General features: G+C 41.2%; 2 protein-coding genes across 10 annotated transcripts in view; both read right to left on the bottom strand.

The window, feature by feature from the left end:
• fcho2 (FCH and mu domain containing endocytic adaptor 2) overlaps positions 1-18,804 on the bottom strand; it is a 104,943-nt gene extending 86,139 nt beyond the window's left edge. For 5 of the 7 annotated variants that reach the window (XM_076988322.1, XM_076988319.1, XM_076988323.1 and 2 more), the window contains exon 1: positions 18,560-18,804. In XM_076988322.1, the coding sequence (XP_076844437.1) occupies positions 18,560-18,592 (33 nt within the window). In that variant the 5' untranslated portion in view covers positions 18,593-18,804. The remainder of the gene's footprint in view (positions 1-18,559) is intronic. The other 2 variants (XM_076988324.1, XM_076988325.1) reach the window with 1 other exon arrangement.
• A 593-nt stretch (positions 18,805-19,397) lies between these two features.
• tnpo1 (transportin 1) overlaps positions 19,398-23,726 on the bottom strand; it is a 53,269-nt gene continuing 48,940 nt past the window's right edge. The window contains exons 21-24 of one of the 3 annotated variants that reach the window (XM_076988243.1): positions 23,280-23,379; positions 22,799-22,873; positions 22,557-22,692; positions 19,398-22,325 (exon numbers count right to left, since the gene is read on the bottom strand). In XM_076988243.1, coding sequence (XP_076844358.1) covers positions 22,585-22,692; positions 22,799-22,873; positions 23,280-23,379 — 283 coding nt within the window. In that variant the 3' untranslated portion in view covers positions 19,398-22,325; positions 22,557-22,584. Of the gene's footprint in view, positions 22,326-22,556; positions 22,693-22,798; positions 22,874-23,279; positions 23,380-23,726 lie in introns of those variants that run through there. The other 2 variants (XM_076988244.1, XR_013124649.1) reach the window with 2 other exon arrangements.

Raw genomic sequence — 23,726 nt, 5'->3', positions numbered from 1 at the left:
TTTGCGTGACTGCTCGGTTTGGGCGTTTACATACACTACATAAATGGAACTTAATTTGAGGTGGGGAACGAAACTTATATATGCAATATACGCTAAAGAGAGACGGGATGCACCCGTTGTTGGCCTGTAGCTGTGTTCTACAACCTCCAAAACCTGGCTGTAATTAATAAATATTGTTCAAACAGTGCATGAACATTGTTACGAATTGACCAGGCAGAGAGGGATCCAAATGCGGAAGAACACCGCTTTTATTGAAATGAGAAGCTGGTACAGAAACAGGCAGGGGAATCACGAGTACTAGGATAAGTAACAGCGTGTTCTTGGCGTGGTCAGGACGGTCCAGGGTCATACCGGGGGAGCAGAAGTCAGGAGGTACAGAGGGACTAGGCAGGAGACAAGGTCGGGGACGTAAGCGAGGGTCAGAACACAGGAAAGCAGACAGGTAATAGAACGGCTTGGTATGCGGCATGAGTCGGCAATACTTCGCGACTGAGACGTGCTGGGGAAGGTGTATAAGTGTGACTGAAAGGGGGCGTGGTAATGAGGGGCAGGTGAGGCTGGTTAGGGAAGATCAGGTGGCATTCCTTACAGTACCCCCCCTCAAAGGAGCGGCACCTGACGCTCTACGACGTGCCGGGGGGCGACCGCGACGCCGGGGGGCAGGAAAGTTGGGGTGCGTTGCGTGGAAATCAGCGATCATAGTGGGGCAGAGAACATCCCTCGCTGGAATCCAGGCCCGTTCCCCGGGCCCATATCCTTCCCAATCCACCAGATATTGGAGACCACCTCGCCGGCGTCGGGACTCCAAGAGCTCTCGGACGATGTACGCCGGACGACCGTCGATCTCCAGAGGGTCAGGAGGTTTAGCAGACACAGGGGGTACGGTGAACGGGCTGTAGTGAACCGGCTTCAGGAGAGAGACGTGGAAGACAGGGTTAATACGGTAATGTGATGGTAAAAGGAGTTTATAGGTAACTGCATTAACTCTGCTGAGGACTTTAAATGGACCAATATATCGTGGACTAAGTTTTTTGCTCCGTTGCTTTAGGTTGAGATTCTGTGTCGACAGCCATACTCTTTGTCCTGGGTGGTAAATCAACGCTGGGAGACGACGACGGTTCGCGTTGAGCCTGCGTGTATGTAGAGCGCGTTGCAAACGTACATGTGCTAGTTCCCAGGTGCGGGCACTGTGTTTGAACCACTCGTCTAGGGCTGGGACATCAGCTGGTGTTTTGTCCCACGGGAAAAACGCAGGTTGGTAACCATATACACATTGAAAGGGCGTGAGTTTGGTAGCGGTGTGTACAATAGAATTCCGAGCATACTCTGTCCACGGGAGGTATTTGTGCCAGTCGTGCTGAGAAACGCAATATTGTCGGAGAAACCTCCCTAACTCCTGATTGTAATGCTCAACCTCTCCGTTAGACTGGGGGTGGTAGCCTGACGTCAGGCTGACAGTAATACCAAGAAGTTTGCAGAATTGTTTCCAAACCCGAGATGTAAACTGCGTGCCCCTATCGGAGACGATTTCTTCGGGCAAGCCATAAATCCAGAATACGTACTGGAAGAGGTCAAGAGCTGTCTCCATGGCAGTGGGTAGCTTGGGGCGAGGAATGAGACGGCACATTTTCGAGAACCGATCCACAATTACTGTAACAACAGTATTCCCTCCAGATGTGGGCAAATCCGTGACGAAGTCGATCGCGAGGTGCGTCCATGGCCGAAGAGGAACAGGTAAGGGAAGGAGTTCTCCTGCTGGTAGCGTCCGGGGAGTACGTGACTGGGCACAAACGGAACATGCTAGAACATGATCACGAATATCGTCCTCCCAGGATGGCCACCAGTAACGTTGCGAAATGAGATGTCGTGTGCGTGTAATACCGGGGTGGCCTGTACCCGCTGTGTCGTGTGCAAGCTGTAGGATACGCCCCCGAAGGGATACGGGTACGTATTGTTTCCCCTCCGGGCATTCTACCGGACTGGGATCGTTTAGCAAAGCCTCGTCCAATTCTTTTTGTACGTCCCATCGGATAGCCGCGAGGAAGCAGGACTCCGGCAGAATATGTCCAGGTTCGTGGGTTGCTTCGTCCTTTTCGTGGATCCGTGATAGGGCATCGGCTTTGATGTTCTTTGACCCGGGTCTGTAAGAGACAGTGAAACGAAACCGGGAGAAAAACAGTGCCCATCTGGCTTGTCGCGGGTTCAGGCGTCTGGCTGACTTCAGGTATTCGAGGTTCTTGTGATCGGTATATACAATGAATGGGTGCTCCGCTCCCTCCAACCAATGACGCCACTGCTCGAGCGCGAGTTTGATGGCCAGGAGTTCCCGATCTCCGACGTCATAGTTCATTTCAGCGGTTGTCAGTTTTTTGGAGAAGTAGGCACAGGGATACAGTTTCGGCGGGTTTCCCTGCCTCTGAGAAAGAACAGCGCCCACTCCCACCTCCGAAGCGTCGACCTCTACGATGAACTGGAGTTGGGGGTCAGGAAGGTGTAGTACGGGGGCCGACGTGAATGCTTTCTTAAGGAGTGAGAACGCTCGTTCCTCTTCAGCGGTCCAGGCGAATTTCCGAGTCCTCCCTCCCTTTAGGAGATTAGTGAGAGGGGTAGCCAACTCACCGAAGCCTCGGATGAAACGGCGACAGAAGTTGGCGAATCCCAGGAATCGCTGCAGCTCCTTTGTGGAACGAGGGGTCGGCCAGTTCGTGACTGCTTCCACCTTCTGCGTATCCATGGAGATCTGGCCAGGGGACAGCGTACATCCCAGAAATGTCACAGAGGAGCGATGAAATTCACACTTTTCCGCCTTCACATAAAGACTATGCTCCCGAAGGCGCTGTAACACAGCAGAGACGTGTTTGACGTGTTCTGAAACGGACGGGGAATAAACCAGGATATCATCAATGTAAACGAATACGAAATCATCTATCAGATCACGGAAAATGTCATCCATAAATGCTTGGAATACGGCGGGGCTGTTAGTTAGTCCATATGGCATGACAAGGTACTCATAGTGCCCTCTGGCGGTAACAAAGGCAGTTTTCCACTCATCGCCCTCCCGAATACGGACCAAGTTGTAAGCGCTGCGTAAATCTAGCTTGGTGAAGATGTGCGCTCCCATCAAGCGCTCTTGCGAAGCAGTGATAAAGGGGAGAGGGTAGGCATATTTCGATGTGACTGCATTTAGGGCACGATAGTCTATACAAGGGCGTAATCCCCCATCCTTTTTCTCTACGAAGAAGAAACCAGCAGCAACCGGGGAGGTGGATGGTCGAATGAACCCCTTCTGCAGAGCCTCGGTGACGTAGGACTCCATCGCCAGATCTTCAGGGCGTGATAGAGGGTAAGGTTTCGTTTTTCGAGGTAAGGGGGCTCCAGGCAGGAGGTCGATTGCGCAATCACAGGGACGATGAGGAGGCAGACGACAGGCACTGTCCTTGTTGAAGACGTCCGCAAATGCACGATACTGAGTGGGGATGACGTCAGAGAGAGGTGTGTCTGGGCTTTCTACCGAGGATGACCGGAGTGGTAGGTGAATGCACTTGCTCAGACAACTGTCCTTCCACCGTACGAGTTCTCGTTTTTTCCAGGAGATTTCAGGGTCGTGCATGGACAGCCATGGAAACCCGAGTATGATGGGGTCTCGGGGCGTGGATATGAGGAAGAACTCTCTCATTTCACTGTGGAACAGACCTACACGTAGCTCCACGGGGCAGGTACGGAGTGTAATCACACCCTCTCCTATAGGCTGCCCATTCAGTGAATTTATTCTCAAGGGAGGATCTACAGGTACAGTGGGGAGGTGTAAGTGGTTGGCGAGGTCCTGATCTATGAAATCGCCTGCTGCTCCCGAATCCACTAAAGCAGACAGGTTTGTATCTATGCCGCCCCAAGATATTAGTACGGGTAAGCTAACTTGACTGTATTTTTTAATAGGCAGGAATGGCTGACATGTTAGTGGGGACCTGCCAAGCTGTACAAACTCGTCTGTCGTCTGAAGACTCGGATCACGTACATGGAAAGGTGGCGCACAGGACGCAATGACAGGGACGTCGGTATTACTGGAGCGGTAGGTCAATAACAATTTGTCAACGTTAATGGACGCTTGAATGAACTCAGACAAGGTGAGGGCTTCACTTCGGCAAGCGAGTTCAACCTGAATGTCATTTCGCAGACCGCGGCGGAACACTGTTTTTAAGGCCGAGTCACTCCAACCGCTTCCTGCAGCCAGCGTACGGAACTCTCTCGCATACTCGGCAGCACTACGTTGTTCCTGTTTAATCTCGTAGAGCCGGTCTCCCACATCACGTCCGTCTGCGGGATGATCGAAAACAGCCCTGAGTACTGCGGTGAACTGACTCTCCGACTGGAGGGCAGGGTCTTGGCTTTCCCACAACGCTGTACCCCAGGCACCTGCTACTCCTGTGAGGAACGAAAGGATAAAGTGGACTCTCTGTAACTCGGCCTGGAACCGGGCTGGATGATGCGTGAAGTATATGGAACATTGCATGAGGAAATTTCGACAGCGATCAGGAGATCCATCGTAGCGCTCAGGTTCTGCCGCTGGAACACTCACGGAGGTAGAAGCAGAGGTTGTGACCAGGCGGACAGCTTCCTGGAGGGCAGCGATGTTGATTCCTTGACTCCGTATGATATCCGTGAGCTGGCGGACCGTTTCGGTGAGAGTCGCGATTGTTACTTCTGCTGGATCCATGTTGTGGCGAAGTATTTCTATTACGAATTGACCAGGCAGAGAGGGATCCAAATGCGGAAGAACACCGCTTTTATTGAAATGAGAAGCTGGTACAGAAACAGGCAGGGGAATCACGAGTACTAGGATAAGTAACAGCGTGTTCTTGGCGTGGTCAGGACGGTCCAGGGTCATACCGGGGAAGCAGAAGTCAGGAGGTACAGAGGGACTAGGCAGGAGACAAGGTCGGGGACGTAAGCGAGGGTCAGAACACAGGAAAGCAGACAGGTAATAGAACGGCTTGGTATGCGGCATGAGTCGGCAATACTTCGCGACTGAGACGTGCTGGGGAAGGTGTATAAGTGTGACTGAAAGGGGGCGTGGTAATGAGGGGCAGGTGAGGCTGGTTAGGGAAGATCAGGTGGCATTCCTTACAAACATTAACCACAGCGGTCGAGGTTTATTCTCAAGTTCACAATTCACTACATAAATGGAACTTAATTTGAGGTGGGGAACGAAACTTATGCAATATACGCTACATGTAAATCACCGAATGGTGATAACGCTCGGTGATAACACGGTCGTTAGGACGTGGGATCACACATCGGCTATTCACCGATCAAACATCTCATTTGAAACGGCAACACAATACGGCGAGATAAAAAAGTGAACATTAGAGAGGAGAGAGGCAACTATATTCGTGAAGCCATCCGTATCATTTTAATAATTTTGCGTTTTGTTACGCAAAGGTACATAGCCTACCTTTTATAATGATATTTTTGTAATTAATTTTGCCTATTTATGCTTTTTGTTTTTTGTCCAACACAAAAAATTATAGACATTTATTTGTAGATTTGTTATGTTTACCATAGCCTACAATTCACTAACATACACAACTTTTAGACATTAAAACTTGAAATGGTGTAACATTAAGTATACAAACAAACTTGCTTTAGCTCGGTCTACGGGCTTCACTTTGCTACTCTGAGTATCGAACAAGCTTTCTGTGGATGTGGGGGTGGAAAGCTGCAGCGCAGTCTGTAGCATTAGCAAGACAAAAGACGTGAACGCTTCACAGTGGGGGTGCGGGCCAGTGGGTTAGTGGTGTGGCGAACGAACATGATAATCTAGTGACATATATGCCAATAGAATAACACACAGACAAATAAGCAAACTATTACACTAACCAAGCAAACTATTACACTAACCAAGAAACAAAACTGAAACTATATTTTGCATTTACGTTTTTGCACAAACCAGGAAATGCAATATTAAACTAAACAAAACTGGCCATGGGGAAGCTACTGAGAACAAGGTCACAAGGCACTGATTCTAAAAGGTTTAGTCACATTAATTTGTTAACATATTGACGTTACGTGCAAATGTCACCATTACGAATATTTTGTTTGGGCGGCTCATTCTTCCTTTTGTGCAAAACGCCATCTAGCGTTAATTATGTGTCAGTACCAGCTCCCCTGTGTAAAGACTCAGCGGTCTTTTGACTGCCCGAGGCGCGCTTTAAGTAGGTGAAAACAACACGGCGCTAGTAGTAGGTGGTGAAAGCGGCCAGATGACCGGCCTTCCGCGCTTCTAGGTATAAGTATGTAAATGAGGCGCGGCGCTTCTAGTGTTAAGTAACAGTACTCTGCTGGTAGCGATAGCTAGCTAGCTCTCCATAATTTGACAATGAGGATTAAAAGCAATGCATAATTATATCAAAACAATACTGGTCTTCAAACTAAGAATAACAAACATTTTTATATCAAATCAAATCAAATATATTTGTATAGCGCTTTTCACAACATATGTTGTCACAAAGCGCTTTACAGGATTTACAAGGTTAACAATACTATGGGTCCAAATCCCTAATGAGCAAGCCAAAGGAAGGCGACAGTGGCAAGGAAAAACTCCCTAGATGGTGGGGAATAGGAAGAAACCTTGGGAGAACCAAGACTCAAAAGGGAACCCATCCTTCATTATATGCTAGGGTCTAGTTCCAGTTTTAAACAGTGCAGCAGTTTTTGCCGCCAGAATGGAACAGCACCGTATTTTATAGTGGAACGAGGAAAATTGAAATTGGTGAAAACATCAATTTCTGAAAATGTTGCCAGCATTAAACGGATAATGTGATTTAGATAGCCTAAACCACTGTATCAAGGTGCATGTAGAATTATTAAGCAAGGTTATGTGTATGTATGTGTTTTGTGTATGTGTATTGCATGTGCAGGTGTTTCTCCCTGGAGATGGAAAGCAGTATTCCTGGACCTTTAGGGGTCTCCTAAGTAGGTAGAAGCCCCCTGATGATGTGGGGTGAGCAGGTCTTGAAGAGACATGAGAGGTGAGGGTTCCCCTTACGTTCAGGGACTAAAGGACTCCAGTCTGGCCTTGGGGTAGAGGCAGGAACCCTGGGTTGGGTAGAGTATTCCACTCTGCACTGAGCTTCCCATGAACATTATGTTCCTCCCTCAGGTGAGCGTGGCCCATTAGGGAATCTGACACCTGAACGTGTCTATCTCTATGTTTTGTCTATGTACCAGTTGACTTCTGGTTATTGTGTCTATATGTATTTATTTGGATTATGTGACGGGTTTTGCGTTGGTGCACTTTATTCATTAAATCCTACATTTTCAATGCGACTGGTGTGTCCTTTTTCTTGCGCTCCATTGCTGGTCACATCTGAGCTTAATTTCTACAATGATTGTAATATTCAAAGTGCATGCAGTGTTAAAGATGAAAGTTTGTACATTGTACCTTCTTCAGGGTTGCCAACTCTCACGCAATGAACGTGAGACACACGCATTTGACTCTTCACACGCTCACACGCCACACATCCGATTTCTCACGCTGAAAAAAATCTAGTTTATCTCTGATCTACATCTATGATTCAATGAGTTACTAGTTCGCCAACCACTGGCGATCGATCAATCACGATATAATACGTAATTTGTGTCCATTTTACCACCATGATAAGAAACTACATATAATACCAATTTTCCACCATAAACACCACCCCGTTCCCCCCCAAAAAAATCAATTCTCACTCCAAGTCATCTTGAAAAGTTGGCAACCCTGCTTCTTTCACAATGTTCTAGTTCAACTTTGAAGGACCTCAAGAGAAAAAAAGCAAAACATTTATGGGAATATATTATTCTAATATTTAATAGTGTTAATAGCTATTTAGGGAGTGAGTCTAACACTACTGAAATAGTTAAAAAAAAATAATAATAATAAAAAATTATCCCATAGTGTTACTTTAACTGTTTTGAGAGTTAACAAAGTAACTCTCACCAAGTGTTAAATGTAAACTATTTTGAAAGTGTTAATTTAACTGCAGAGTGTGGAGCTATATAAACCTTCAAAAAGTGTTTAAATTAACTCTATGGGAGTTAATTCAACACTGGACTTTTTCCTGTATTGCAGGTTTGATTATGTGACTTGTTGACAGTGCAAATATCCCAGGCATGTCATGGTGTCTTCTCTGTGATTGGATGCTGAGGACCATGTGTTTCCTCTCAGCCGCTTACATGAAGTGTAGGATCAAAAAGCACCACAGTGTTCTATCACTATAGTAACTTCCATGCATATTAATTACTTATTAGTACAAGTACATCTGTAATCAGGTTTTATAATCCTTGTTATTTATTCTAGTTTGAAATTTGTGTCACTTAGTTGTGTCCACTTGCATCACCAAAACAGATGCCTGCATGAAAATTTCATGATAAGGGTAAACAAATGGTAAGCATAAATTGTAGTTTAGAGTGGAAAATTAGTAGTTCTATACTTCCCTCATCATGTATTATAAGGCAAGGCAAGCTTATTTACATAGCACCTTTCACAAACACTGGCAATTCAAAGTACTTTACACAAGAAAAGAAGAAGCTTATTATGACCCGAGGTCTATCACCTTGGGAAGGTCATTGCCCACAAAATATATTACATAAAAACAGGAGCATTTGTTTTTTCATGTCAATATTCACAAAGTTTTTGCATGGACACCAGAAACCGGATTAATCTCAAACTTAACATTCTTTCTTTTGATACCATTACTTTGTTTGGTAATTCTCCTGTAGAGAAATTTGTTTGTTTGTTCAGCACCGAAAGCTAGCGTTTCCTGTATGTAGTTAACGTATGTGTAGCCACTTTACTTGAATGTCACCTTCTCACAGGTGCATTGCTAAATTGCCAGTCATGTTGAGTGTGAATGAAGTTTTCGTTGAATCAGCGCTTAATGTCATGCACAGAAAATTTCATGATGCATGGCTTGAAATGACATTCAGTCTTTTGAATTTGCATTGTATTAACATTGTTTTTTGATAACATTCAGGGTAGGTAACAGTAGGTAAATGCGGCCAGGCGCAGTGCTTGAATTTGATGAAGTTGGTCCTGGAAAGTCATTTAAAGGTCCTTGAATTTGATGTTAACCAAGGTGTGGGAACCCTGTTAAGAATAGCGGTGATGTCATCACTTCTTTTACTCCTAGTGAGAACTCTAGTAGCTGCATTTTCAATCAGCTGTAGCTGTTTGATTGTTTCTGTGGGAGTCCTATTAGGAGGCCATTACAGTAATCAACCCTGCTAGAGACAAAAGCATGGATGAATTTCTCAAGATCTGCTTTTGTCAAGAAATCTCTGATCTTACTGATATTCTTAAGATGATAAAATGCTGACTTAGTTACTGATTTCATGTGACTGCTAAAACTGAGATCAGAATCTATTAATACGCCTAGGTTAAGAGCTAGCGCTTTAGAATGTAGAGTTTTTGAATAGGCAGCTAGTCTGCGCCTTTCATTGTTATTGCCAAATAAAATGATTTCTGTTTTATCTTTGTTCAACTGTAGAATGTTTTGACCCATCCAGTTTGTGATGTGCTCAAGGCACTTGCAAAGAGTGTTACATTGCTGGTATTTTTCTTTCTTCTTCTTTTTTCCCCATTTTTTTTACCTAAAACGCATTGTGCAGCCTAGACCGTAATGCCTAGAAACCCCAATCTTGGCAAAAAGGTTCAGTTAACTCCAAGGACCAGATTCCCATACAGGGACCCAAATTGGCCTGATGGTGGTGCTATAGCAGACCATGTTGACTTTTGGTCCATATCTCCTACACCAGGGGTACTCAACTGGCGGACCGCGGTCCGGATCCGGACCCGAACGCAGTCCTGTCCGGACCCAATCTCATTCCTGATTAACTGGATACGGACTAAAACAAAACCGTAGCATTTATTTCAGGGCTATTGAAAAAACACTCCGTCACGAGTGTTACGTTTGCCACCCCCGCTCAACAACTTACGTTCGCCACCCCCGCTCAACAACAAGTCTGCCTGGTTGACGCTTCGCGAGCGGCGCGAGGGTCCGCGCGGCGAAAATGACGTAATCGCTGTGGCTCCGCGTGTGCGCGAGTGCCTCGCGCGCTGTCGGTTCGCGAGGTTGTGCACCTCTCGAATTTTGTAACTTCGCGCCGCGCTTCAGCGCAATGAACATTTTTGTTGCTGAAAATATATTTGTTAACCTAATACAAGAGAACTATTCAGTCAGACAGATATTTGTTGTGAAACCAAGTAGTTACAATTTCAAGCATTTTAAAGTACTTTAACCTAAATTCCAGCACTTTTCAAACCTGAAACATATAGCAACATTAAAGTTGGTCAGGTAAATGTTCATTTTCCTGTTTTGAGGGGTGTTTCTACCACATATCGTTTCGGACAAAACGCCTATCGTTTAGGACAAAACGCTCGCGAAAGTATAAACGCCTCCACCGTTCGCGCACCGTTCGACCCCCCCCCCCCCCCCGCTCAACAACTTACGTTCGCCACCCCCCGCCGCACCGGACCTCAGGTCACAGGTATCTGCCAAAACTGGACCGCGGACAAATTTAGTTGAGTACGCCTGTCCTACACCATAGGTCCTAGAACCAAAATTCCAGTTCCTATACATTCCTTGTCTAAATTCAATAGGATAATTAATATACAACCATCAAGCTCCACCCACTTAGATTTTTTGCTAATTTGCATAATATGCAAAACCTACTTTTGCCTACTACTCCTTGGTTTTTCATCTGATCACCACAATCTTGGTATTAAACTATTCAGTTTCTCATTATCAAGTTCTCCTTATCAAAACTTATCAACAACATTGTGACATTTCCATAAAGCCTGGCTGTCACATGTCAATCAACAGCTCTGAGGCGTGGCCAAATTTACTTCAGCAGCTATATCTCAGCAATGCTTTGACCAATTTTCATGAAACTTGGTATGCTAATAGAACACATGATTTTGAGGTCAGAGGTGGACACGATTATCCAATAGGGGGCGCTATCCCATGAAAAAAACTGTTTCTCATCAACCATTGGTCACATCAAGCCAAAATATTACATGCATCATCATGGGGTCAAGTGGTATCAAGGCACATAATGATGACATCACCTAAAAAACATGGCCGCCATTTGCCACTTAATTGGTTTTGGCCATGACAGGCTTATCATAGGTACATACACATGAAACTGACATGGTATGTTCATGTACACACCCTCTAAGACATACTCATGTTAGAAGGGAATTACACCACTAGGTGGCGCTATTCTAGAAAATCCAGAATTTCTCCTATACATTTTCACTTATCAAGAAAAGCTTGGACTTATATGATTGTATGCAGAATTCCTCGCAACTTTGTAATTACATGTGCTTTGCAAAAATGTACCACTTTTTCACTATTATCAAATATATATAACTTGTCATTTTCATACTAGTCCTAGCATTTTAACTCAATCACCTTTAAATCACACGTAATACTCATCAGACTCTGAAATGCTAAGATTATCGAGAAAATCGTAAGGTTTTCACAAATTAATATTTTTCATATGTATCACAATGCTACTATCGTAACATCAAATTCACAGTTCAATAACTACGTCATAGTATGTCTGATTGTTATGAAAATTGATATCCACATTCACATGACCATTGTGGCAATGCTTTGACCAATCTTCATGAAACTTGAGAGGCTTAGCGAACACATGACCTTGAGGTCAGAGGTCAAAGCCAAAACTTTATAGGCAGCTTCATGGGGTCAATTGGTATCAAGGCCCACAATGATGACGTCACTAAAAAAAAACATTTGCCACCATTTGCCAATTAATTTGTTTTGGCAATTTCACAGGCTTATCATAGGTATACACATGAAACTGACAAGGTATGTTCATGTACACACCCTCTAAAACATACTCAAGTTTAACCAGAATTGCACCACTAGGTGGAGCTACACTAAAAAAATCCAGAGTTTCTCCTACATATTTTCACTTATCAGGACAAAATTGGACTCAAAGTTCATAGCAACTTTGTCATTACATGTGCTTTGCAAAAATGTACCCATTTTTATTATTATCAAATATGTATAATTTGTACTTTTCATACTAGTCCGAGCATTTTCACTCCATCACCTTAAATCACACCTTGTAATACTCAGCAGACTTTAAAACGAAAAGATTATCTATAGAATCCTAAGGTTTTCACAAATTAATATTTTTCATATGCATCACAATGCTACCATCATAACACATCAAATCAATCAAATTCATCAAAAAAAAAAATTCGATATATCGATACGTATCGATACTGAACATTCTGAAACGGTACAATACCCGTTTCTCCAATTATCGATTTTTTTTACATAAAATGCGCTTTCGTTTGACCCACCCAAGCTGCCGTAATGCACAGAACAGTTTGTAATGCTAAAGTGGCAGCTAAAGTGGCATATATTTGAAAAATACATGTTCAGCCCTTTCCCCTTTGTAACTTTAACTGTACGCTGACATTAGGAACTGTAACAGGACCCAAATGTAGGTTACAGACTCCCAAAGTTTGTATGAAATGTTTCATAAACCCTGTTTAAATTTAAACTCAGAAGTGACACAAAATTATTGACTTTTCAAATATTAATTACTGGGTACAGCCAATTCTCACATGATATTTATTTACATGTTGTTGTGTAACTGGTTCAAAGATGGAAGCACAATTATATCTATGAAATTTGCTATATAAAGGGCTTCAGGGTTTTTCAGCAGACAAGGATCTCAGTCAACATTAAATACCAACTAGAGTGAGCCTATATCAATTCCAGAGTGTAAAATAAATAACTAAAAAGGTTTGCTGTTCTATGTGGCCAATAGCTATAATAGCTTTTGAGCTAATAGTTTACACTATCACCTTACAATAATTTCACTGTTCAACATCCCTTATTTAACTGCCTAAATTAGTTCCAGTTATAGAACAAAAAATGGTTTGATATCCAGGGCAAAGTTTTTTTTCTTTACGCAATAAAAGGCACAGCCTAGCACAAGTGAACATGTGACAATAGCAAAGGTGACAGTCACAAAAAGCTAAAGCATCCAGCATGGCAGGAAATGCTGTGTGGTGTGGTGTCATGTTTTTGTCTATGGGGAACAAGGAAATAAGGTTTCCGTAACACATTCCTTTGTTGTGGTGAGTTTAAGGCAGGTCTTGACTTAGAAGCAATTTTATCACACCTATACCATCTCTGAGTGCATGAGAGCATGATGTGTGTGTGTGTGTGTGTGTGTGTGTGTGTGTGTGTGTGTAACATTGTATAATATAATATTGGAAATAGAGAGACAGTGAGCTGGAGGAAGAGAGAGAAAGATAAAAAGAGAGAAACAGAATGTCTACAGGTACAAAATACAGACTGGCCTTATACTGACATTATTATAAGTTGTGAAAGTATCGCACATGAAAAAAAGGAGTAAAAAAAAGAAACATGTGGGCCAACCATGTTCCCAATGCCTGAACATTAAAAAGACAAGCTAAGTACACACACCCACACCTACACTGTACTATCTGGCCAGTCAGCACTGGTCCAGCATGGGAAGATGTCCAAGCATCTGAATATTACCATGCAAGACAAAATTAACACACAGATTTCATGCATGTGAACATTATAACTTACAGAAGGTCAATAATATATATAGATCAAATATATAGGCTGACACGGTGCTAATGCAGCCATTAAGTCCTGAAATTACCACATTTGCATAATAGACACTTTATACAAAAAATAAAGAGGTGCCAATAAGGGGTGTCTCAGGTGTGTTGAAAAACAATAGAATAAAAATGTGGAAAAAAAAACCTTGTCATCTATGAGCAATCATCACTAACATGGCGAGAGAAAGGTCACTGCAACGTAGAGGTCTGCACTCCCGCGGTAATCCCGCGGGACCCGACAGAATATCTTGCAGCGCGGGACAGAATTTAATTGTTATTGGCGGGAGCGGGAGTTGAATTAGTCCAGGCGATGCGGGAGCGGGACCACATATACATGTAGAAAAATCCCGCAAATTAATCCCGCAATTAAATCTAGAAAATTATAATAATAACAACGCAATGATTTCCATGCATAAGGAACAGGACGAAAACAACTAATCATTCAGTAAGTAAGCAATAAACTAATTTAAAATATTGGCTAAGCAACTGATCACGTGAACATGAAGTGTGCGTCATTTTGTCATTTTGATACAGAAATGGCAGAGACTGTAGACCAGGGGTCGGCAACCTTTGAGACATGGAGTGCCAACTTTAACATGTCCAGTCAATGAGTGTGCCACTATGGCGGCGAGTTTAAATTGTTGACCGAGGAGGGAGGGAGGTGTAAATGGACACAAATTAAGTATTATATGGCGATCGATCGCCAAATATAAATGCCTCCGCCATTTGCGCGAGGTGTGCGTGCGGAGTCGCGCGCTACGGTCACTCGTGAAAGTATAATCCATTAATATAATAATTTATATTAAATTATATATATTTTTGCTGATGCTGGTCCAGCGTGTCGCGTGCCAGTGACTATGCCTCGGTGTGCCAACGGTGGCGCGCGTGCCATAGGTTGCCGACCCCTGCTGTAGACGGTCAACCAGTTTCAGCTGTGGAAAATTCTATTAAAACAGGTGAATACACCACAATTAAGCCAACTACAGGAAAGTCTGATGTATGGAAGTCATATTCCATTGTAAATAATGGAGAGGGAAATTGGGAAAGTGTTTGGACTGTGGTCAGAAATGGGACAGCACGATCAATCGCTATATTGCTGTTTTAATAAATACATAAGAAAATTTCAAGTACTAAATCTAATTAATTCAATTCATATTAGGATTGCGGGCGGGGGCGACAGAAATGTGTATGTGGCGGGCGGGTGCGGGATTAAAACAAGTGATTTTTTGGCGGGAGCGAGTCTAAAACAAGCGGGAGCGGGACTAAAAAAGCAGTCCTCTACTGCAATGCTTCAGCAGATACGTATAAAATGCGCTGGTACTGCCTATACCAGGGGTTTCAAACTCAAGATAATAAAGATGACATAAGACACAAATTACACGTCGGGCCAAGTTTGGGGAGAGCTTAAAAAGCCTAATTGTCTAAAAAGTCTAATACTTGCAATGACCAAAAACTACGTTTCCCACAATTACGTTACCCACGAAGTGACTGCATCTCAAATCTGCAGTGTATCCACATCGATGCAATTTTCCCAATAAGTGTAATTAAGAAATACAAATAATGATCTCAAAATGTCCAGGAAGAGAAACTCGATGCAGATGGAAGGGTGTTTCAAGAAAGATGGGAAAGTGAATACATGTTGTGCTTCAAGGAGAAAAACCGGTATTTTTTTTTGTGTGTTAAGAAGCTGCGGCGGTTATCAAGAGTTCAACTACTTCGGCATTTTGATACCAAACATGGAGCCAAGTATGCCAAAATTAGGTATCAAGAAAAATAATAAATTGCCAAAGAATTAAAAGGCAAACTGCGATCACAACGGAATGTGTTCGCGAAAGCCACAACCACAAATGATGCGACAGTAAAAGCTAGCTTTGTTGTGGCTGACTAAATTGCCCACGCTTCAGTTTTTTTAGAGGGAGCGTTTTTGTAGCACAATTGCTTATTTGATATTTCAAGCTTTGAACAAAGTAAATGTGATATCTTTGATGCTATTTTTCTTTATTCACATGGATAATTTGATCGTTGATTGAAAAACTTTTTTTTTTTTTTTTTTATACATCTATGCAAATATACAGTGAGGAAAATAAAGTATTTGAACACCCTGTGACACGTTCTCCCACTTAGAAATAATGGAGGGGTCTAAAATTTTCATCTTACTGTAGGCGCATGTCCACTGTGAGAGACAATCTTAAAAAATTAACAAATAAATAAATAAATAAACCCCCACACTGCAACAGGGATTTTTGCCCATTCCTCCACACAGAGGAAACACAGAGTTTGATCTCCCTCCAAAGACTTTCTATAGGGTTTAGGTCTGGAGACTGGCTAGGCCACTCCAGAACCTTCATATGCTTCTTATCCACTCCTTGGTTATCCTGGCTATGTGCCAGGGAAGGAGGTTGTTCCCCAAAATCTCACAATACATGGCCCGGGTCATCCTCTCCTTAATACAGTGCAGTCACCCTGTCCCATGTGCAGAAAAACACCCCCAAAGCATGATGCTTCCACCCCCATGATTCACAGTAGGGATGGTGTTTTAAGATGGTACTCACATTTTGTCCTCCAAATACTGAGTGGATTTAAGTCCGAAAAATTATATTTTGGTCCCATCTGACCACAGAACTTTCTCCCATGACTCCTATGGATCATCTAAATGGTCATGGGTGAACTTAAGACAGGCCTGGACGTGTGCTGATTTAAACAGGGGAGCCTTCTATACCATACATGACTTTAAACTATGAGGTCTTAGTGTATTACCCACAGTAACCTTGGAAACAGTGGTGCCAGCTCTCTTCAGGTCATTGACCAGCTCCTCCCGTGTAGTTCTGGGCTGGTTCCTCACCTTTCTTACGATCACTGCTACACCACGAGGTGAGATCTTGCATGGAACCCCAATCAGAGGGAGATTTACAGTCATGTTTAGCTTCTTCCATTTTATAATAATTGCTCCAACAATATCTTTTTTTTTACCAAGCTGCTTAGCAATTGCCCCGTAGCTCTTTCCAGGCTTCCAGGTCTACAATTTTGTCTCTAGTGTCTTTGAACAGCTCTTTGGTCTTAGCCATGTTAGTAGTTAGAGTCTTACTGATTGTGTGGGGTGGACAGTGTCTTTATGCAGCTAACAATCTCAAACAGGTGCTTGTAATTTAGAATAATAAGTGGAGTGGAGGTGGACATTTTAGAGGCGGACCAACAGGTCTTTGAGGGCCAGAATTTTTGCTGATTGGCAGGTGTTCAAATACTTGTTTGCAACAAATTATTTTTTTTAAATCATAATTGTGATTTTTGGATTTTTTTTTTAGATTATGTCTCACTGGACCTGCACCTAAGATGAAAATTTCAGACCCCTCCATGATTTATAAGTGGGAGAACTTGCAAAGTGGCAGGGTGTTCAAATACTTATTTTCCTCACTGTATATGTAATATCTGTAATTTGAATGAGTTATTTAACAATTAGGAGTAGTTACATTTATATAAGTTATATACAGCCCTCTGTGGGTAACGATTATGCTGATGTGGCCCACAGTGAAAATGAGTTTGACACCCCTGGCCTATATGCTTCCACTCCATTAGAGAAGATCACAGTGCAGGGGATACTTAGAAAAACCCAGGCTACCAAGCAATGTTTTTGCACAGTGACTACATTTGTATGTGTCAGGTGTGCATGAGAGAGTGGTAAGAGTTGAAGGGAGAGTGTGTGGACACTGTAGCTCTGGAAACGAATGAACTTGTCTGTGCATTCATGAGTGTGTCCTGCATTACAAGCGCAGTTGATCATAGCCATTGCTGTCTTAGTGAGTCCTTCGACACAAAGAGCCAATTGAGCACTATAGATACTTTATTGATCCCAGAGGGAAATTCCTGAAAAACACCACAACCTCAAAATTCTTCAATCTAACCATCACAATTTCATTTTCTTTTACAGCCCTGGCTGTCATTTAATAACTACTCAGTCCAAACGTCAATCAAATGTTTATTCAATACCACTGCAATCGTATAAATCAACAAGTGGAAACACCATTGGATGTAGTCAGTTTAGCAGGACACTAAGGAGGCTCACCTAGCTGGCTAACCTAGCGTTAGCATATTTTGCTCCCCCACGTTGCAGACATGGCGTCTACGAAACAATTAAAAATGGAAATAATATTGCTTTCACAGTATTTGCATTCTAGGCTAATATTTTAGTCTTTTTTTCTAAAAAGGCTGGAAACGAACAGATGCATGCCAAATCTAGCCATCTTCATTCGTAGTCATTTTGACTCCTACATCTCAACATAGGTAGCAAAAACATCTGGATATGGGCATGTTAACCTATCTGGCCGGCACGTCCCTGGCCACAGTTACGGACTTATACAGCTTGTCAGAGATCGACGGTATAATTATTTGGCTAGAAATTAGGTTACTATTACACAATATCTTCCCCCAAGAGAGTCCTGGAGAATAAATAAATTTCATACAATTAATGTAAGAAACTTTGGTCTCTCACTCTAACTTAATTGCGGAAGAAAATGACGAAAGAAACACTCCGCGAAAGACGTCCAGCACATCCAATAATCTTCCCGAACAACGCTACGAACGTTCTGGGACATTTAGTGACAGCCAATTAGGTTAAACAGGGGTGGGTTCCAGTTGGCTGGAGCTGACTGAGGCCCAATCCCCGAGATAGCACGGGAAATGGGGCAACAGTTTCCAGTCTTTCTACATAACTAGCCAGCTGTGTTTACCGGCATGCTTTTTATATCGGACACTGAAGATGAAACACAAAATAAGTCGAGAAATAAACCATGTTGAGCTCGTTTACAGCAGCGAAGGGACTTGAACTAAACAACTGGCATACAGTCCGGCTAACCAAAATACAACACCCAAGAAAAAACAACCTACCCAGAAATTTTCCAGGAAATAAGGCGTTATCATCTTGGTTTCCTCCCTTTTCTGTTCGTCTGTTGTCTTCGCCTTAATAAAACTTGTTTTACTTAATGCTGTTGATCCGCACTTCTTGTTCCGATTTTGTTATGCCTATGGCCTTCTTTAGCCCCGTCTTCTGCTCCTTTTCCTCCCCCCGATTCCAAGACTCCACCTCTAACGCCCGAGTTCACTTGCCTGCTCTCCCTACTCCGTCAACTGTATTAAAAGTGTAGTCCATTTTATTTAGGAATAGCGCCTCTAGCGGTGGCTATATGCCCTTAACGAACTTTAATTTCCGCTTAATAAATTATATTTTAATTTTGAGTTTTAAAGTCACAATAATTTACATAGCACTACTGCTATGCGTGTACTTAAAAGACTTAAAACAACTTGTGCTTCGCTAACGTTAATGTTAATAAACAATGTCCTCATTGAATGGCTGAAAAATGCACCTTTTGTTCAAAGAAAATTCAAGATGCCATTCTTAGAAATTATTTTAAAGCAACTGTAAAGCACAGGTAATTTTACTTCATATAACAAATACTTTATTTCAGTTATTATATAATTATACCTAATTATATATAGGTAAATAATTCACAAACAAGATTTGTCCGAGGTCCACTTAATGCTTGGGATTTCATGAAAGCAGATATTACATTTGTAAAACTGCAGACAGCAGGCATATATGACTTATGCTTTTATGAATGTATGTTTTAATATAAATTGTCTGATAATTATCAAAATCTAATGTACCTTTGTAGTTCTGGTTTCAGGATCTAGTTTTCTCAAAAGAAATTTGAGTTAGACATGTAGGTAACAGTTTATGTAAACAGTTTATTTTCAATGTACGGATCCAAGCAGTGATACAAAGTCACATCCATCACAAGGTCATACAAATGTCATTACAAAATTACTACAATATAGATTCTTTGCATGATCCAAAATATTTGGTGGCCCCCAAAAATGATTACCTTTGAGTTTTATGTTCAGCAGCTTTTCACAAAAAAAGTAATAAATGAAACTTCTCAAATAAGGGCAATGAGAGCTAACAAGCAAAGAGGATTTACATAGCTATTATATCATTCCTTAACTATTAACCCCCTCCCCCATTCTAAAAAACAAACAAAAAACAGTAGTTGATGCAGTGCTAATTTGACAAATAACAATTAAAGGAAAAAAAAAAAACCTTTACTGTATTTAATATTGTGCAATCTCTAAGCAAGCAGTCATCTAGCAATATGAACTGCCTGAAATGTCTAATTTCAAGGCATCACAGTAAATACTGCACTTTAATTTCATTAGAACAAGTTGCCACTATTCACATACTGCTGTACTAGTTTCTCCCCACTCTGTCATTTTATCTTGATAAAAAGCAATGCATTGCTTAATATTTAAGTGAAAAATGCTACAAAATAACACTATAGTACATTGTACTTTTATTAATGTAGTTTTTTTCTGTCAGATTTTTCTTTCCTAAACTGGAAAGCCTTTATTGTTGGGGAAAAAGGATAGTCAGTGTCTGAAGCATATTAATTGAAACAACAGGAGTAGATTTCCGTGCTACTCATTATATGAGGGGGGGCATTTAGAATAACAGTATAACAGATTTAAACAAAATAAAATGGTGTACATACCTCCTGAGGATTCTACAACATCAACAACAAACAATTCAAGTAGAAAACGTCACATAGCAGCACTCATATGTAAGACAACACTAACAGCATTCATTTTTCAAACTCATTTCATTTTTCATTTTAAAGCCAAGCGAATTTCTTATTAACATATTGAAACAGCTGGAATGTGACAAATTATTAACACTAGACACACCTACGGGACAAACATGTATTAAAATCACGTATTCAGATGAACAAGTCTGATAATATCCCATGGTGTTTGTATGGCACTAAAAACAGGTTGCTTAAGAATTCTTAAATACATACTTTTCTGTTGAATCACTCTAACTTCTTTAAATAATGTACAGTTCCTAACAATATTGATATTTGCAACACATTATGTTTCTACTGCAGGTATTGCATTTAAAGGAGAATCCCCTTCCTATAGTTTACTCATGTCATTTCGTGTCCATTTAATTACACACTAGAAATCACCCACACTGAAAACTGACCAGTTTTCTTACTTCATTTTCATATAGACAACTGATATTCAAATGTAAAAGTCTGAGTATCTTGAGTAAGAATCTTTAATAGCTCCCACTAAAAGCATGTCATTCTTGGTCATTTGTGTTTTACATGTACATCCAAGGTCCTAGATTTGTGGGATGAGAACAACATCAAAGACAAGTCAAAATAAGTAATTTTGTTAATGGCTCTGACCTGCAGAGACATTCAAGCAATTGTATTGTAAGACTGAAAACCACACACACACTCTATATATATATGTGTGTGTGTGTGTGTGTGTGTGTGTGTGTGTGTGTGTGTGTGTGTGTGTGTGTGTATGTATATGTACACACACAGAGACAGCATCAAAACAAAATGTGTCATTTTGGTGAGCTATTTTGATCAAACACGTTTCAGCAAAAAAGTGGTGAGGGGGTGAAAAACATACAAGGAACAGGATGCAAATACACAACAACTCATTATGTAAGATGTGTCTCTGGGTAGCAACATAAAACCAATTGCAAGGCCACCAACATGCATGAATCAAACATTTAAGTACCCATCTTATTCTAGTCAAAAAGATCATTACAAGCATTTGCAAAACCATGCTCCCAAACTAGGCAAAAATAAGCAGACATAAAAAATGTCACACACGTCCACCCACATACACACCTTGACACACAAGGGTTGAAGTTGTTGATCCATGTCAAACCATAAAGTAATGTACTTATCATGAGACCATGATTACTTATTCACACACAAAAATGAAACAATATATGGGTTTGAAGTATCAAGTGTGTATGAGATGTAACGTAGCTAATATGTCCTTCTCTGGCACCTTCATGCTCAAGTTAACGAATATATTAAGACAAATCACATCATAACACAGACACACACACACACATACAAAATGAAATGCGGAGAAAAAACATCTCCATCACATACTCTTATTATAAATGGTTTGTGGACCCTCACATTTCTAGTTACATTATGTGTGATCACTATCTATGCAGGGATCTTTTTTTTTTGACACCATACATTAAAACTTGAAGTTTTTCAGCATTTACTTTAATATTTTACCATGTACTGCTGTGCAACACAAGAACAGTATGGACTGCACACTTTCATGTAGTCAGACTATACTTTGTACCACCCCATGCATGTTTCTGTACCTAAAAGTTACCACTCTGTACTCCCACCTCTAGTCTGTGCCATTCGATTTGATACCTTTCTCCGCAGCTAGAGAAACGCTGTAGTTTTCCTGATATTTTCCTAAATATGATGTAGCAATCATAGCAAGGATTTTACCTTTCTGTGTTTTTATCCCCTTAATATCCTGTATAAATTTTAGATTAACAAAAAAAAAATGAACAGTATTTGTTTATGAAAAAAATGTTTATGATATTTCATCTCTAGTTTGGTTGACTGGGCATTTAATGTTAATTTCTTTCCTGACACAGTTTTGCTGAGTTGTACCACATCAAACAACACCCTCCCACCCCACCTTAAGGGGTTTAGGGGCTCCAGATACCCCTGAATCCCAGCTAGACCACCCTTCCCCCCAGTAAAGGGCCACATGTTCCCTGGGGATTTTGAGGCTCCTATGATTTCTCATACCTAAGGACCTAAGCCAAAAAGAAACGAGTTGAATACAAGTTAACAAAATAATAAATGAAAAGTTGGGTAAACATTATTTTTCAAAAAAAAAAAAAAAAAAAACACTTTTTATTTTAAATAAAATGAAAATGTCCAAGTCCTTTTTTGTATAAGAAAATTTGTATAAAGCTAAACTTGTATTACATTTTTCTTTACTTGAAGTGCTATCATGACAAAAGTGGGTAGGTAAGGCATTTTACCTCTTATACCTGGCCAGTTTCTTTCTGATTAGACTCCATAGAAAGCAGCGAGTCGCTCCTTCAGAGGCAAGGGGAACTGGTCTGAAAAACGCATCCAGTTCTCTTCACCAACCTGATTCTTAAACCCATGTAGGATCTGTCAAGAAGCACAGGTCATTCTCAATGTACATTTGACTTATTTCAGACTGACATGAAAAAACTTTCACGTTATTATCATCCTCTGCAAACACTATTAATTTTACCTTGTAGAACATGTCTCGTAGGTCATCTTTAGGGTTCACCCATGATGCTACAGCATCACAGAAAAATATAAAGTCCTAAAAGCAGGTTGATAAACAGGTAAGAGGAACATTTGTTTGGCTTTTTTCCATGTTGAGTAAATTATGATGTGAGAAAAATCTAAGTAAAAATCAGGGTTTCTCCCAAGCATAGCAACAACAATGACAGCATTAATTTATTTCCACTAGATTGGGGTTCTTCACAGAGCCATGAAAGGAGAAACCAGCTGTCAAGAGCATGAAGAGCAATAATTATACATTCAAATAAGATCTGCCTATATTGTTGTGTTTTTCAAACAGGTTATAAAAGTTGCATTTGAAAAATAATACATTATTATGGTGCAATCTGGCTACAAAAGCTGGAACTAACACATAATACGCATGATAAGCAGATCTAAAAATCCATGATTGCGGTATTTAAAGTGGTATTACAAATGCACCTCACCTGCACCACACCTCCAGGGTTCACTGTGATCATGGTGCAGATCCCCCTAAAGGCAGAGTCTTTTTCCTCATTGTCTCTTATATTTCGCAGTGAAGTGCACCTAGTGATTGAGAAAAGGCCCATTTTCAAATACCACACCTGTTCACTTACTCAGCAGCCAAAATGCACATAAATTCAGAACACCTATACCACCTCAGAGCACCTTAAAATTAAGTTATATTTAAGTGACTTTATAAAAATGTATGACAAATATTCATAAAATATTTAACATGTAAAGTTGTCTTTAACATAGGCCCTAGACACATTTTAGCCTCAATATTTTAAAATGAGTTGTTTAAAATGAGTTGTCAAATTTTCAGTTAACAGTCATTAATCTCTCTTTGGAAATAATTTTACTTCACTGCTTTAAAAGAACAGATTTGTCTGAAATAATATGTAAAAGCACCA

The sequence above is a fragment of the Brachyhypopomus gauderio genome, unplaced genomic scaffold (assembly GCF_052324685.1).
Source record: "Brachyhypopomus gauderio isolate BG-103 unplaced genomic scaffold, BGAUD_0.2 sc61, whole genome shotgun sequence".
In the NCBI taxonomy this organism is placed as follows: domain Eukaryota; kingdom Metazoa; phylum Chordata; class Actinopteri; order Gymnotiformes; family Hypopomidae; genus Brachyhypopomus; species Brachyhypopomus gauderio.
Note: the sequence above shows the minus strand (reverse complement) of the source record. Positions and strands in the feature narration are given on the sequence as shown.